The sequence below is a fragment of the Globicephala melas genome, chromosome 3 (assembly GCF_963455315.2).
Source record: "Globicephala melas chromosome 3, mGloMel1.2, whole genome shotgun sequence".
NCBI classification, from domain to species: domain Eukaryota; kingdom Metazoa; phylum Chordata; class Mammalia; order Artiodactyla; family Delphinidae; genus Globicephala; species Globicephala melas.
This window is the reverse complement of record NC_083316.1, coordinates 168,859,583-168,872,524: the sequence shown is the minus strand read 5'-3', so window position 1 is coordinate 168,872,524 and position 12,942 is coordinate 168,859,583. Positions and strand designations below refer to the sequence as shown.

Here is a 12,942-nt window from a genome sequence, read left to right as displayed (position 1 = left end):
TCCATCTATAAAATGGAGTTATGATGGTACCTGCCTCCTGGAGATTTTCCAAGGATTAAATGAGTTAGTACAAAGGTGACTAGGATAACGTTGAGTGATATATAAGGCATTTTAAAATGTTGTAAGGGGGTTTCCCTGGTGGTGCAGTGGTTGAGAGTCCGCCTGCTGATGCAGGGGACACGGGTTCGTGCCCCGATCTGGGAAGATCCCACATGCCGCGGAGTGGCTGGGCCCGTGAGCCATGGCCACTGAGCCTGCACGTCCAGAGCCTGTGCTCTACAGCGGGAGAGGCCACAACGGTGAGTGGCCCGCGTACTGCAAAAAAAAAAAAAAAAAAATGTTGCCAAACGCAAGTTCCTGTGCCCAATGCACAGTGAGGACAAACAAACCAGAAGTTGGAGTTTGGAGCAGAGAAAGGTTTATTGCAGGGCCATGCAAGGAGACCAGTGTCTCATGCCCCATAAACCCCGACTCCCCAGAGGGTTTCAGCAAAGCACTTTTAAAGGCAAGTGAGAGAGAGACGTGGTTAGTTGCTGCAAACTTCTTGGTTTTGGAATCCTTTGTTCTTGCAGCTGTGCAGGTCAGGTCAGGTCAGGATGTTCCTGTAAACCTCCAACAAAACAAATGTTATTCCCTATTCTGAAACATTTTACCTCTATGTGCAGGGACTCTTAAACGTCAGAGCCTCGAGAATAGGCTCACCTGCATATTTCAGGCTATAGGCAACATTCTTGTACAAAAGGTACAAAGCCACCATGACTAAGCACAGGCAACAGGGCAGAAAGGTTAAAGTAAAAGGAACAGGTCTAAAAAGGAGTCAGGGGCTTCCTCGGTGGTGCAGTGGTTGAGAGGCCACCTGCCGATGCAGGGGACACGGGTTCGTGCCCCGGTCTGGGAAGATCCCACATGCCGCGGAGCGGCTGGGCCCGTGAGCCATGGCCACTGAGCCTGCGCATCCGGAGCCTGTGCTCCACAGCGGGAGAGGCCACAACAGTGAGAGGCCCACGTACCGAAAAAAAAAAAAAAAAAAGAGTCAGATTTGTTCTTCCCTATTACAAAATCAGACGCGTAAGTTTGAGGGCCTTTATATTCCTTGTCTTAACAACATCCCAGGAGGGCAGGGGATATCCATATCCTCATTTTACAGATGAGGAAACTGAAGCCCATGGTGAGCGGCAGAGCTGGGGAACGGTGATGCGTTACAGACACCTGAGCCACCTAAGAGCAGAAGTCAGGATTCATGGGAACAGTTTCATCGTAGTCAGGGAGGAAGGTGGGGGTGGAGAGTAAGGAGGGGAAGAAGTTTCCCAGGCTCATTGTGAGGCATGATGCTAGGACTAGTTCTCCCAACACTCTAGGTCATGGAGCACCTGCTATCTGCTGGGTCCTGTGCTGGGTGCCAGGGACATAGCTGTGGCCCAAACACTGTCACTACCTCCACTCTCATGGAGCTCCAAGTCCAGGGGAGAAGGTGGTTGAGTAACCAGGCGCGATCGGATCTATGATGGAGTTGCACAGGCAGGTGTGGGAGCCCGGAAGAGGGCTGAGGAGGAGAAATCAGGGAGACTTCCTGGAGGAGGTGATGCTAAAGCTGAGACCTGAAGGATGGGCAGGGCACGTGCCAGGCAGGCCACTCTACTGGGGACAACAAAGGCAGGTGCAAAGACCCCAGATGGGAGGGAGCAGCAAGGAGTGCAGCTCAGTCAAAGCAAAGTGTGACACCCCACAGGGCAGAGGGGGCCACAGGGCCAGCTCACACAGGCCCAGGACACAGGCTGAGAGCTTCAAGGAGGCCCAGGCTCCACTCACACCAAATTCCACCGAGACCTCACCCTGCCTGCCACTGTCCTGAATAAACACACGTGGACCAGGAATCAGGAAAATGTAAGAAGTATCCCAGCTTATACATGCTTGGAACGTTTTCCAGTCCTGTCCAACAGAATTTTCTGTGATGATGGACATGCTCTGTGTCTACACTGTCCAAAACAGTAGCCACAAGTCCCATGTCCCATCAAGCACTTGAAGTGTGGCTAGCGTGACCAAGTGTTATGGGCTGAATTGTGTCTCCAAAATTCACATCTTGAAATCCTAACCCCCAGGACCTCAGAATAGGACCTTATTAGGAAATAGGATGGTTATAGGTGTAATTAGTTAAGCTGAGTCACACTGGAATAGGGTGGCCCTAATCCAATAGGACTGGTGTCCTTATAAAAAGGGAAAATTTGCACACAGATGTGCACACAGGGAGAACCCATGTGAAAATGGAGTCTACAAACCAAGGGACGCCAAAGATTGCCAGCAAACCCCCAGAATCTAGGAGAGAGGGCTCAGAACGAACCAAACCTGTTGGCACCTTGATCTCAGACTTCCAGCCTCCAGAACCATGAGAGGATACATTTCTTTTCTCTTTTCTTTTTTTTGACCGCAACGCTCAGCATGCAGGATCTTAGTTCCCCGACCAGGGATCCAACTTGTACCCCCTGCAGTGGAAGCGTGGAGTCTTAACCACTGGACCACCAGGGAAGTCATGAAAGAATGCATTCCCGTTGTTTAAGCCCCTCGGTCTGTGATACTTTGATACGGCAGCTCCAAGAAACGCACCAACAAACTGAATTTTAAAAATTCATTTTAATTAATTTTACGTACCCACATGTGGCTAATGGCTGCTTTATTGAAACAGCGCAGTAAACAGTTTCCCATCGCCGCATCCCCCATCCTGCAGGGGAGAAGTGGAGGCTCAGAACGGAGCTATCCCATCCAGAGTGGCAGACGGGATGCTGACCCAAGAACTTGGCAAGACGGAGGCAGAAGGACCTGCGGACACTTTCTTGGCTAGGAAGATGGAAAGAGAGCACTTTCTACCAGCCAAAGGTGGCTACATCCGGAGGGTGGACCCCTGCGGCGCTGTCCCATACCATTGCCGCAAGTCCTGTGAACTGTCTAAATGCAAAGGAATTCCAAGTTCAGTCTTCAGTCGCACAGGCCACTTATCGAGGGCTCAGTAGCCACATGAGGGTCCCACACTGGCAGCACAGATGTAGAACATTTCCACCGTCGCTGAATGTTTTGTCAACACACTGATGCCACGCGCCATGGCAAAAACACTGAGCCAGTACCGACCGCCTCCCGCGGTGGGTTCCGTCTGCTATAGGCCCATTTCACAGATGGGGAAGGAAGAGGCAGGTAGTGCTAAAGGGAGAAGTGGTGAGATTTCCCCGAGGTCAGGAGGGCCAGTCGGCTCCCCCTCTGCTGGTCTCCAGACTGAGTTCCAAGAGATGCAGAGGCCAGAGGTGGGGGAAGGAGGCCGCCCAGGACCCAAGATGAGAGATAGGGCAGGGAAAGGGGAAGTGAACAGGAAGGGGCGGGTGTCGTGGCCCTCCCTGTGCTGCAGGCACAGCTCCAGCAGACCCACAGCCCTCATCCCATCACCCTGATGCCACATGTGAATAAGGGGCTGCAGCATCTCATCCCATCATTGAACTCTCGCGTTGCCGGGGCATAGACACCCCCCTACCCAGCCTAACCCTGGCAGCCTGGGAGCCCCACTGAGGCCCACTGTGGGGCTGGGATTTCCTCAGAATCTCACAGGAGGGGGACTGCGTACACAGCAAACGCATTCATCCCTATTCCAGCGCGCTCTCTGTTCCTCCTGTTGCCTCCTGCCCCACGGAGACCGTGGGAAATCCACTCGGCGTCAGCAGCCTCAGGAGGCTTCGGGGAGGACTGCAGGGCCCTGGGACGCATGCCCCCGGCCGCCCTCTTCCTTCCTCTGCATCCAGCCTGCCTCCTGCTGCTGCATCCCTGCGCGCCCGGGCGTGCACCTGGCAGCTGAACCACTGCCCTAACCGTGGGCTCAGATGCTCCGTACGCTGGAGATACTGGACAGGGGCTCCCGCATCCGGAAGCTGTGCGAGCGGGAGCCCCGAAAGCTGTCCCTCGGCCTCAGCGAGCTGTCGGTGGTGGAGGCGACGGACTGGGCCTCGGCAGCCCGGGCCAGGCAGTCCCCAGGCCCTCGCAGTCCCAACCGGAGACACGCACAGCAGAGGAAGCCCAGCACGGCCCGGCACACCTCCCGGCTGCGGAAGGAGTAGATGACCGGGTTGACCGCGGAGTTGAGCACGGCCAGCGCCAGGATCCAGTCCATGCCCCGCAGGTACTCCTGAGCCCAGACGTTGGAGCCAAAGATGTCGGCCAGCAGCAGGCCGAAGAGCGGGCCCCAGCACACCACGAAAGCCACCAGGATCATAAGCACCGTCTTGAGCAGCCGCTGAGCCTTGCGGCGGGCCGGGGTGCACGGGGCCTTCTGCCCGTTGGAGCGCACCACTCGGAAGATGGCCCCGTAGAGCACCATGATGGTGGCCAGGATGCAGGCGAAGACCACCACGCAGAAGAGGATGTAGCCCTTGGAGTAGAGCGGGAGCAGGCTGGAGCAGCGCTGGAAGGCGCAGACGCAGTTCCATCCCAGCAGAGGCAGCAGGCCCAGCAGGGCTGCCAGCAGCCAGCAGAGTCCGATGAAGCTGCACACGCGGCCCCTCTTGGTGGCCCCGTTCTCAGCCACCGGCCGCACCATGGTGGCGAAGCGCTCGCCCGCCGTGAAGAGCAAGCTGAAGGTGGAGGCGGCCAGCGCCATGAAGAGCAGGCCCTCGCGCAGGAACCACTGGGCCGGCGCCAGGCCGAAGGTGCGCGACCCGGACAGCAGCACGTTGGCCAGGTACGCGGCGCCCGTGAGCAGGTCGCTGAGCGTGATATTCACCAGGCAGTAATAGACCCAGCGGCGGGAGCGCATGCGGCTGGCGATGGCCACCAGCACCAGCAGGTTCTCCAGCACCACCAGGCAGCTCACGGCCACGAAGAGCCCGCGCAGCACCCCCAGGCCGCCCTCCTCGGGCCCGCCCCGCCCCGCCAGCCGGCCAGAGTGGTTGTAATGCAAGACGATGAGCCGGCTGTGCCCGATGGCCGCCAGCAGCTGGCAGGACTCGGGGGCCTCGGTCGGGGCCCCCGTGGCGTTCATTGCGGTCCCCGGGGGCAGACTGAGGCCCGGGGTGGTTCGCCCCAGGCAGGGTGGAGCCGCTCGCCTTGCCCGGTCTTGGTTTCCTGTTATTTGAAATTTCCTGTTATGTTCAAGGTACCCCCAGGGTGAGGGTGAGGGTGAGGCCGGGACAGGGAGGGGCATCCCAACGGTCGCTTCCCACCCGGACTCCCGGAGGGCGCTGCGGCTGCTGCCTGCTGCGAGCCCGCGGTCCCTCATTGCGGGTGGGGTCCCAGAGCGGGGGAAACCTGTTCCCCTGTGACACCCGGGCTGGATGACTTCCCCGCCCCCATGAGCTACTCCCTGCCAGACCCGCTGTTCCGTCACCGGCTCCCCAACTGCTCCAAACCCGCCTGGCACACAGTAGGTGCTTAATAAGTGTGCGTCAAGCGGCCGCACACACAGGAGCACCACCAGCTTCCTCAGCGATACCGCAGATGCACCCCGTTTTAGCCTCACGACAGGGCCAGGACCACGCAGTCCACAGAAGGGGAAACCGAGGCCTGGAGAGGCTGTGTCCGCCCCGGGTCCCGCAGAAGAGCACACAGCCAGGAGGTGAATCCCACGCACCCACACGTTTACCCGGGGCTTCCGTGGCGGGACCCTCTCTCCCCAGGTTTTCCGTTGCCTCTCCTGCCCCTGAGCTGGCTTTGCTGGGAGTAGAGCTGCTGGGGACCGCCACCCGGGGCAGCACCTCACATCTGGAGGGGGAGGGGCTCACAGAAGTGGGGAACTCACCCCACTGCCACCGCACAGCCATCCTGACCCGGCTCACATTGACTCAACCAGAGAAGGGTGAGGACGGAGGTGTGTGGGCACCAAGGCGGGGAGAGGAAGTCGGGGATGATGTGTGGAGTGATGTGTGGGGGGCCTGAGGCGGGGGGACACTGCCCTGGCCAGTGTCCGAGGGAGGAGACACAGGTGTCTGAGGGGCTCTGGTGTCCCCCGTGAGTGGCGGGTGGGCAGGACACAGGGGTTGAGGACAGCCCAGGGACTGTGGCCCCCTGAACCCTGAGTTCATCGCTCAGCTCTGGAGCAGGACAGTTACAGGGAAGCTCAAAGGGAGGGGCGCCCTGGGGAGTAGCAACATCTGGTCACTGGAGGTGACCAAGCAGAAACGGATCTGAAGGGGGGGTTGTGAGAGGAGGGGCTGTGCAGGCAGCTGGGGGGAGGGGGGAGGGGATGAGCACCCGAGCCCCAGTCCCGGCCTCACGTGGGACCACCTGACCCAGGCACGTTCACAGGGAGACACATGGCACGTTCTGAGCCTGGGCCCTGGACTGAGCCCTGATCCCAGGCTGAACCCTGACCTTGGCCGAACCTGTGACCATAGGCTGACCCCAACTCTGATCCCTGACCCAGGCTGACCCCCAATCCCAGCTGAGCCCTGATCCCAGGCTGAGTCCTGACCTTGGACTGAGCCCTGGTCCTAGACTGAGCCCTGGTCCTAGACTGAGCCCTGATCCCAGGCTGAACCCTGACCTTGGACTGAGCCCTGATCCTGGACTGAGCCCTGATCCTAGACTGAGCCCTGGTCCTGGACTGAGCCCTGATCCCAGGCTGAGTCCTGACCTTGGACTGAGCCCTGGTCCTAGACTGAGCCCTGATCCTAGACTGAGCCCTGGTCCTGGACTGAGCCCTGATCCTGGACTGAGCCCTGATCCCAGGCTGAATCCTGACCTTGGCGGAACCCATGACCACAGCCTGACTCCAACCCTGACCCCTGACCCTGGTTGAGATTTGACCCTGAACTGAACCCTGACCCCAAGCTGAACCCCAATCCCAAGCTGAGTCCCAACTCTAGTGGAGCCCCAACCCCAACTAAACCCCAACCCCAGCTGAGCCCCTCACCCCAGGCTGAGAGAGCAAATTGAGAACTAGACTAAAATGCTATGAGAGAGCAGAATTTGGCTAATTTGAGGCCAAGCTGCCCAACAGTGGTGACCTTCTGCCATGAATTACCTGCTGACTGGGTGAAAGGCCATACGTGCATTATACCTTATTTAATCTTACGATTATCCCCATGCTACAGAAGAGCAGTCCCCCTTCTAGCAGTCTGTCCTGAAAACACAGCTTTAACAATACACAAGTGAGTACACAAAAGGTTACTCCTTGTCATTTGTAAGTGTAAAATATTGGAAGCAACCCAGATGTCTGTACACAGGAGAGAGGCTGATGCATTACACTGCACTTCACCGTGGAGTACTATGCAGCCATGAAAAAGAAATGAGGGTGATCTCTGTGAGCGGAACAGGGCGATTTCCACGATGTATTGTTAAGTTGAGGGGGAAGTAACAAGCATGTTACCTTTTGTATAATAAAGAAGGGGGGAGTAAAATACCCATATATCAGCTTGTTTTTGCAAAGGAAAGATAAACCAAGAACCAATCAAATTGGTTACCTACAGGAGTGGATGGGATTGAAATTGAAGAGAGGAGGAGATGACACCCTTTGAGTTTTCCTCTTTGTATAGTTTTTAAACTGTTAATGCTTTCTATATTCAACAAAAATTTAAATCAACAACGATGGAGGACGGAAGCTTTAAGATGGACCATAAATAGAAAACAAATGAACTGAACGGTATGTCAAATGAAAAACGTAACCTCACAGAAATAGAAAAGAACCAGCTTATGCAACTTCTGGACACACTACTCACTCTAAAGGCAAAGGGAACTGCAAAAAAAAAAATTAAACTTGGTTCAGTACGTTCGTTTTTGGGAGTGGCATAGATGTAGTGATTCTGAAACTATCCTGTACTGTGGGACTGAGTGAAGTAGCAAATGTGGCGAAGTAGCAAGTGTGTTGATATTATTAGGAATCAGGTGTTCGCTGGGGGAGAGAGGTGCAAAGATGAAATAGAAGAGCCCCGCAGGGATGAAATGGGATTAAAGTATCCACGTGGACTTGATATTTAAACACAAATCAATTTCCTAACTCCATCCATTGAGATAACCCAATAGGAATGAGCACACCTAGCACCCAGATCTTGGCTTCTAAATATCATGCCCTAAAAAAAAAAAAGAAGGGATCCAGGACTCTAGGGAGAAATGATTGATTCCAGGGATGGGGCAGGAAGCATACAAGGTGAGCCTGGAATGTCTTGATGCACCAGAGAGTAAGGAAGGGCTCCAAGAAGGATGGGGACCCGTGGGAGAAACACAAGCTGGCCAAACCTGAGACAATTTGAGCATCAACGATGAACAATCTTAAAATCACACAGACTTGGGGCTTCCCTGGTGGCGCAGTGGTTAAGAATCAGCTTGCCAGTGCAGGGGACACGGGTTCAAGCCCTGGTCCAGGAAGATCCCACATGCTGCAGAGCAACTAAGCCCGTGGGCCACAACTACTGAAGCCTGCACTCTAGAGCCTGTGCTCTGCAACAAAGAGAAGCCACTGCCATGAGAAGCCCGAGCACTGCAACAAAGAGTAGCCCCCACTCACGGCAACTAAAGAAAGCCCGCGCACAGCAACAAGGACCCAACACAGCCAAAAATAAAATAAATATATTTTTTAAAAATCACACAGACAGAAAGTAGGATGGTGGGTGCCAGGGGCAGGGAAGGGGGGGATTCAGAGTTAGTGTTCAATGAGGACAGAGTTTCAGTTTTACAAGGTGAAAAGAGTTCTGCAGATGGATGGTGGTGACAGTTGCAAAATGACGAATGTATTCATTCAGCCATACCTCTGAAATGTACAACACGGTTCATTTTATGTTATGTGTATTTTAAAAAACAATTAGAAAAAAAAAAAAAAAAGAATGACCATTCCGTATGATCCAGCAATCCCACTCCCAGGTGCTGACTCAATAACAGAGTTTAAAAAATCACCATTTGGGGGCTTCCCTGGTGGCGCAGTGGTTGAGAGTCCGCCTGCCGATGCAGGGCACACGGGTTCGTGCCCCGGTCCGGGAAGATCCCACATGCCGCGGAGCGGCTGGGCCCGTGAGCCATGGCCGCTGAGCCTGCGCGTCCGGAGCCTGTGCTCCGCAACGGGAGAGGCCACAACAGTGAGAGGCCCGCGTACGGCAAAAAAAAAAAGAAGAAAAAAAATCACCATTTGGTAACCATCCCAGCAATAATTGATCCAAGCAGGATTCGTCAGTGGATGCTAAAGTAATTAGGTGGAAGTTTGTTGGGGAGCAGGATATTTACGTAATCTCAAAGTATTTTCCTACAGATGATTTATCAGTTACAAAGGGGAAAATGCCTTACTTAGAAACCGGTGAAGAGCAGCTTAACCAAGACACCAAGTAAACACACAGGGAATGGGGGAAAAAAATGGGCTTCGTGGGCCTCCTGGGCCTCCTGATACAAGGCACTGAGAAGGACACATCACTTCTAGGCTATTCCTGCCAAACGTGGATCACCTGCCTCTGATTGTGGGAACCATCAGACAGACCCACACTGAGGGACATCCCACAGAATAATTGGCCTGGCCTCTTGGAAAGATTCGAGGTCGTAAAAGGTCATAAGAGACAACAACAACAACAAAAGCCTAAAGCTGTCTCAGAAGAAAGGAGATCAGAGATATATGAAACTACATGCAATGAGTGACCCCCAACTGAATACAACAACAGGGGAGGGGGGAGGCGGGAGTTGCTATAAAAGACAATATTGGCACAACTGGTGAAATTTTCGTATGGGCTGTATATTAAATACTATTGTTGCATCAGTGCTAGATTTCCTGAATTTGACCAACACCTTCTGGTTACATAACTGGAGGTGTTTGTTTGCAGGAAATACATTTGGTTTTTTTGTTTGTTTGTTTGTTTGGTTTGGTTTTTTTTTTGGTTTTTTGGAGTCATGTTGCCCACTTCCAAATTACTTAGAAAAAAATTAAGAAAAAGAATAAAAAATGTGTATATTCTTTATGGAATAGATTGTATAGTTTTAGATTATGTTTATAGAGAAATATAAAGCAAAAGGTTAACTGTGGGAGCATCTAGCTCAGGGGTCTGCAGACTTTTTCTGCAAAGAGCCAAATAGTAAATATTTTTGGCATTGAGGGGCAGACAGTCTCTGTCACAATGACTCTGTTGTCATCCGGAAAGCTGCCCCGGAACATGTGTAAATGAATGGGCCTGGCCATGTGCCAATAAAACTTTATTTACAAAAACAGGCTTAGAGCAGGTAGTGACCCCTGACCTAGAGGAAGAGTCTATGGGAGTTCATTGTCATCGTCTTGCAACTTCTGTAGGTCAAATATTTTCAAAGTCAAAAGATGAGTGAAGAAAATGTGGATTTCCTAACTTTGTGGTCAGATTATGGTCTCCAAATATCATCTCTCATTAAAAGGAAGCAGGGCTCCTTGGAGAAATGGCCGGGTCCAGGGCTGGGGCTGTGAAGTATGGGATGAGCAGAAAGCATTGTGCTGTGCCAGAACGATGAGCTCTTTTTTTTTTTTTCTTTTTCGCTGCACCACGCAGCATGTGGAATCTTAGTTCCCCAACCAGGGATGGAACTCATGCCCCCTGCATTGGAAATGCAGAGTCTTAACCACTGGACCACCAGGGGAGTCCCCAGAACTATGAGCCCTTAAGGCCACTGGGTCACATCAAAAGGACTTAGGGGGCTTCCCTGGTGGCGCAGTGGTTGAGAGTCCGCCTGCCGATGCAGGGGACACAGGTTCGTGCCCCAGTCCGGGAAGATCCCACATGAGCCATGGCCTCTGAGCCTGCGCGTTCGGAGCCTGTGCTCCGCAATGGTAGAGGCCACAACAGTGAGAGGCCCGCATACCGCAAAAAAACCACAAACAAACAAACAAACAAAAGGACTTAGGGACCAACTCAAAGAGGTTTCCACTGGCCAAAGATGAAACAATGTGGGCATAAGAAGAATAAGATATGCAGTGGATAGAAACACATCAGATGTTACATCCATGAGTTCATAGTGACACAAAAGGAAAAAAAAAACTCTCTGGTGATCTTTTGTGGATATTGAGGAAGTAACAAATTATTGTGAAAACTGCTAAAGAAAAGTCAAGAATCAGGCATTTACCCTGTCTTTCCTGCACAGCCTTTACTTCTGGGTAACCAATTACTTGATAGGGGAAAGATGTTTTTTTAATCATACTCCATTTTGTAAATTGCTTTAAATTGTGGTAAATTACATGTGACATTAAATTACCATTTTAACAATTTTTAAGTGCACAATTAAGTGGCATTAAATACATTCACATTGGGGCTTCCCTGGTGGCACAGTGGTTAAGAATCCACCTGCCAATGCAGAGGACACGGGTTCGATCCCTGGTCCAGGCAGATCCCACATGTGCCACCATTACTGAGCCTGTGCTCTAGAGCCTGCGAGCCACAACTACTGAGCCCGCGTGCGTAGAGCCCATGCTCTGCAACAAAAGCCACCGCAATGAGAAGCCCGCGCACCGCAACAAAGAGTAGCCCCCGCTCGCTGCAACTAAAGAAAGCCCAGGCACAGCAGCGAAGACCCAACACAGCCAAAAATAACTTAATTTAAAAAAAATACATTCACACTGTTGTGCAACCATCCCCACCATCATCTCCAGAACTTTCTCATCTTCCCAAACTGAAACTCTGTCCCCATGAAACACTGACTTTCCATCCCCCTCCCTCAGCCCCTGGCCCCCACCATCGACTTCCTGTCTCTGTGGATTTGACTCCTCTAAGGCCTCATGTGAGTGGAATCAGACAGTACTTCTCCTTCTGTGTCTGGCTTATTTCACTGAGCATAAGGTCCCAAAGTTCATGCATGTTGTAGTGTGTGTCAGAATTTCCTTCCACTTTAAGGCTGAATCATATTCCGCTGTATGGGTGAACCATATTTGTTTATCCATCCATCTCTCAATGGACACGGGTTGCTTCCACCTCTTGGCCATTGCGAATAATGCTGCTGTGAACACGGGTGTACAAATATCTCTTTGAGACCCTGCTTTCAGTTCTTGTGCTTGAGCTGGGTTTTTTAACAGAAAAATTCCAGGCAATAAATGCAGAAGAAATGAAAGTGTTCAAAGTCACCATTTTTGCAACCCCTAATGATGCATGTAAGCAATGAGCACCAGTGGCCATTAACACCATTATGAGAGACGTTCACGTGGAAATTTCACAGTAAATGAATCAGACTTGTGCCACCTGAACCCACTGGTCATTTTTAACGAGGTAGGGGAGGGAACCAACTGGGTGTTAATGTTGTTACACGTCTCACGGAGAGAGAGACAAAGACACGGAGACACAGAGATACAGAGAGAAAACAAACTAGATGTGTTGTCTGGTGGAGCTCACACCACCTAGGAAGTCCGCTCATGTTTCTAGGTAGATTGATTCACAGGGATTACAGGGGACAGAGGAAACCATTAATCCACATCAGGGAAACAACCCACCCAATCAGGAGGCTGGTAAACTCTACCAGATAAACGACCTGGTTTCTTCAACAAATAAATGGCAAAGAAAAAAGGTTGGGTGATGGTTATAGGTGAAAAGACACCAAGAGATACAGCAACCAAATGCCACGTGTGGGCTTTGTTTGGGTCCTGACTCAAAGGAGCTACCTGCGGAAAAAACACGTATGACGTTTCATCATCAGCAATGAGACATTTTGCCATCATGAGCCCACCAGGGGGATGTACTAAGAGGGACCCTGTGGCATTCTCGCCCAAAATGCATGCTGGTAATTACATCATGAGCAAACATCAGACAAGCCCAAATTGCGGGACGTTCTATAAAATAACCGGCCAGAACTCTTTTTTTTTTAATTTTATAAATTTCTTTCTTTTCTTTCTTTCTCTTTCTTTCTTTCTTTCTTTCTTTCTTTCTGCGTTGGGTCTTTGTTGCTGCGTGCAGGCTTTCTCTAGTTGTGGCAAGCAGGGGCTACTCTTCGTTGCGGTGCGCGGGCTTCTCATTGCGGTGGCTTCTCTTGTTGCGGAGCACAGGCTCTAGACGCACA

At 52.2% G+C, this 12,942-nt stretch overlaps 1 protein-coding gene across 1 annotated transcript; it reads right to left on the bottom strand.

Annotated features, from left to right (window-relative positions):
- Positions 1 to 3,853: 3,853 nt before the first annotated feature.
- S1PR4 (sphingosine-1-phosphate receptor 4) lies at positions 3,854 to 5,248 on the bottom strand. The gene has a single exon (XM_030845629.2). It carries the CDS (start codon positions 5,246 to 5,248, stop codon positions 3,854 to 3,856), a length of 1,395 nt encoding a protein of 464 aa, XP_030701489.1.
- Positions 5,249 to 12,942: the final 7,694 nt, after the last annotated feature.

What these genes read in the sequence shown, in the direction of transcription:
- S1PR4 (XM_030845629.2), bottom strand. Translation starts at nt 5,248, where the DNA reads ATGAGGGACCGCGGGCTCGCAGCAGGCAGCAGCCGCAGCGCCCTCCGG.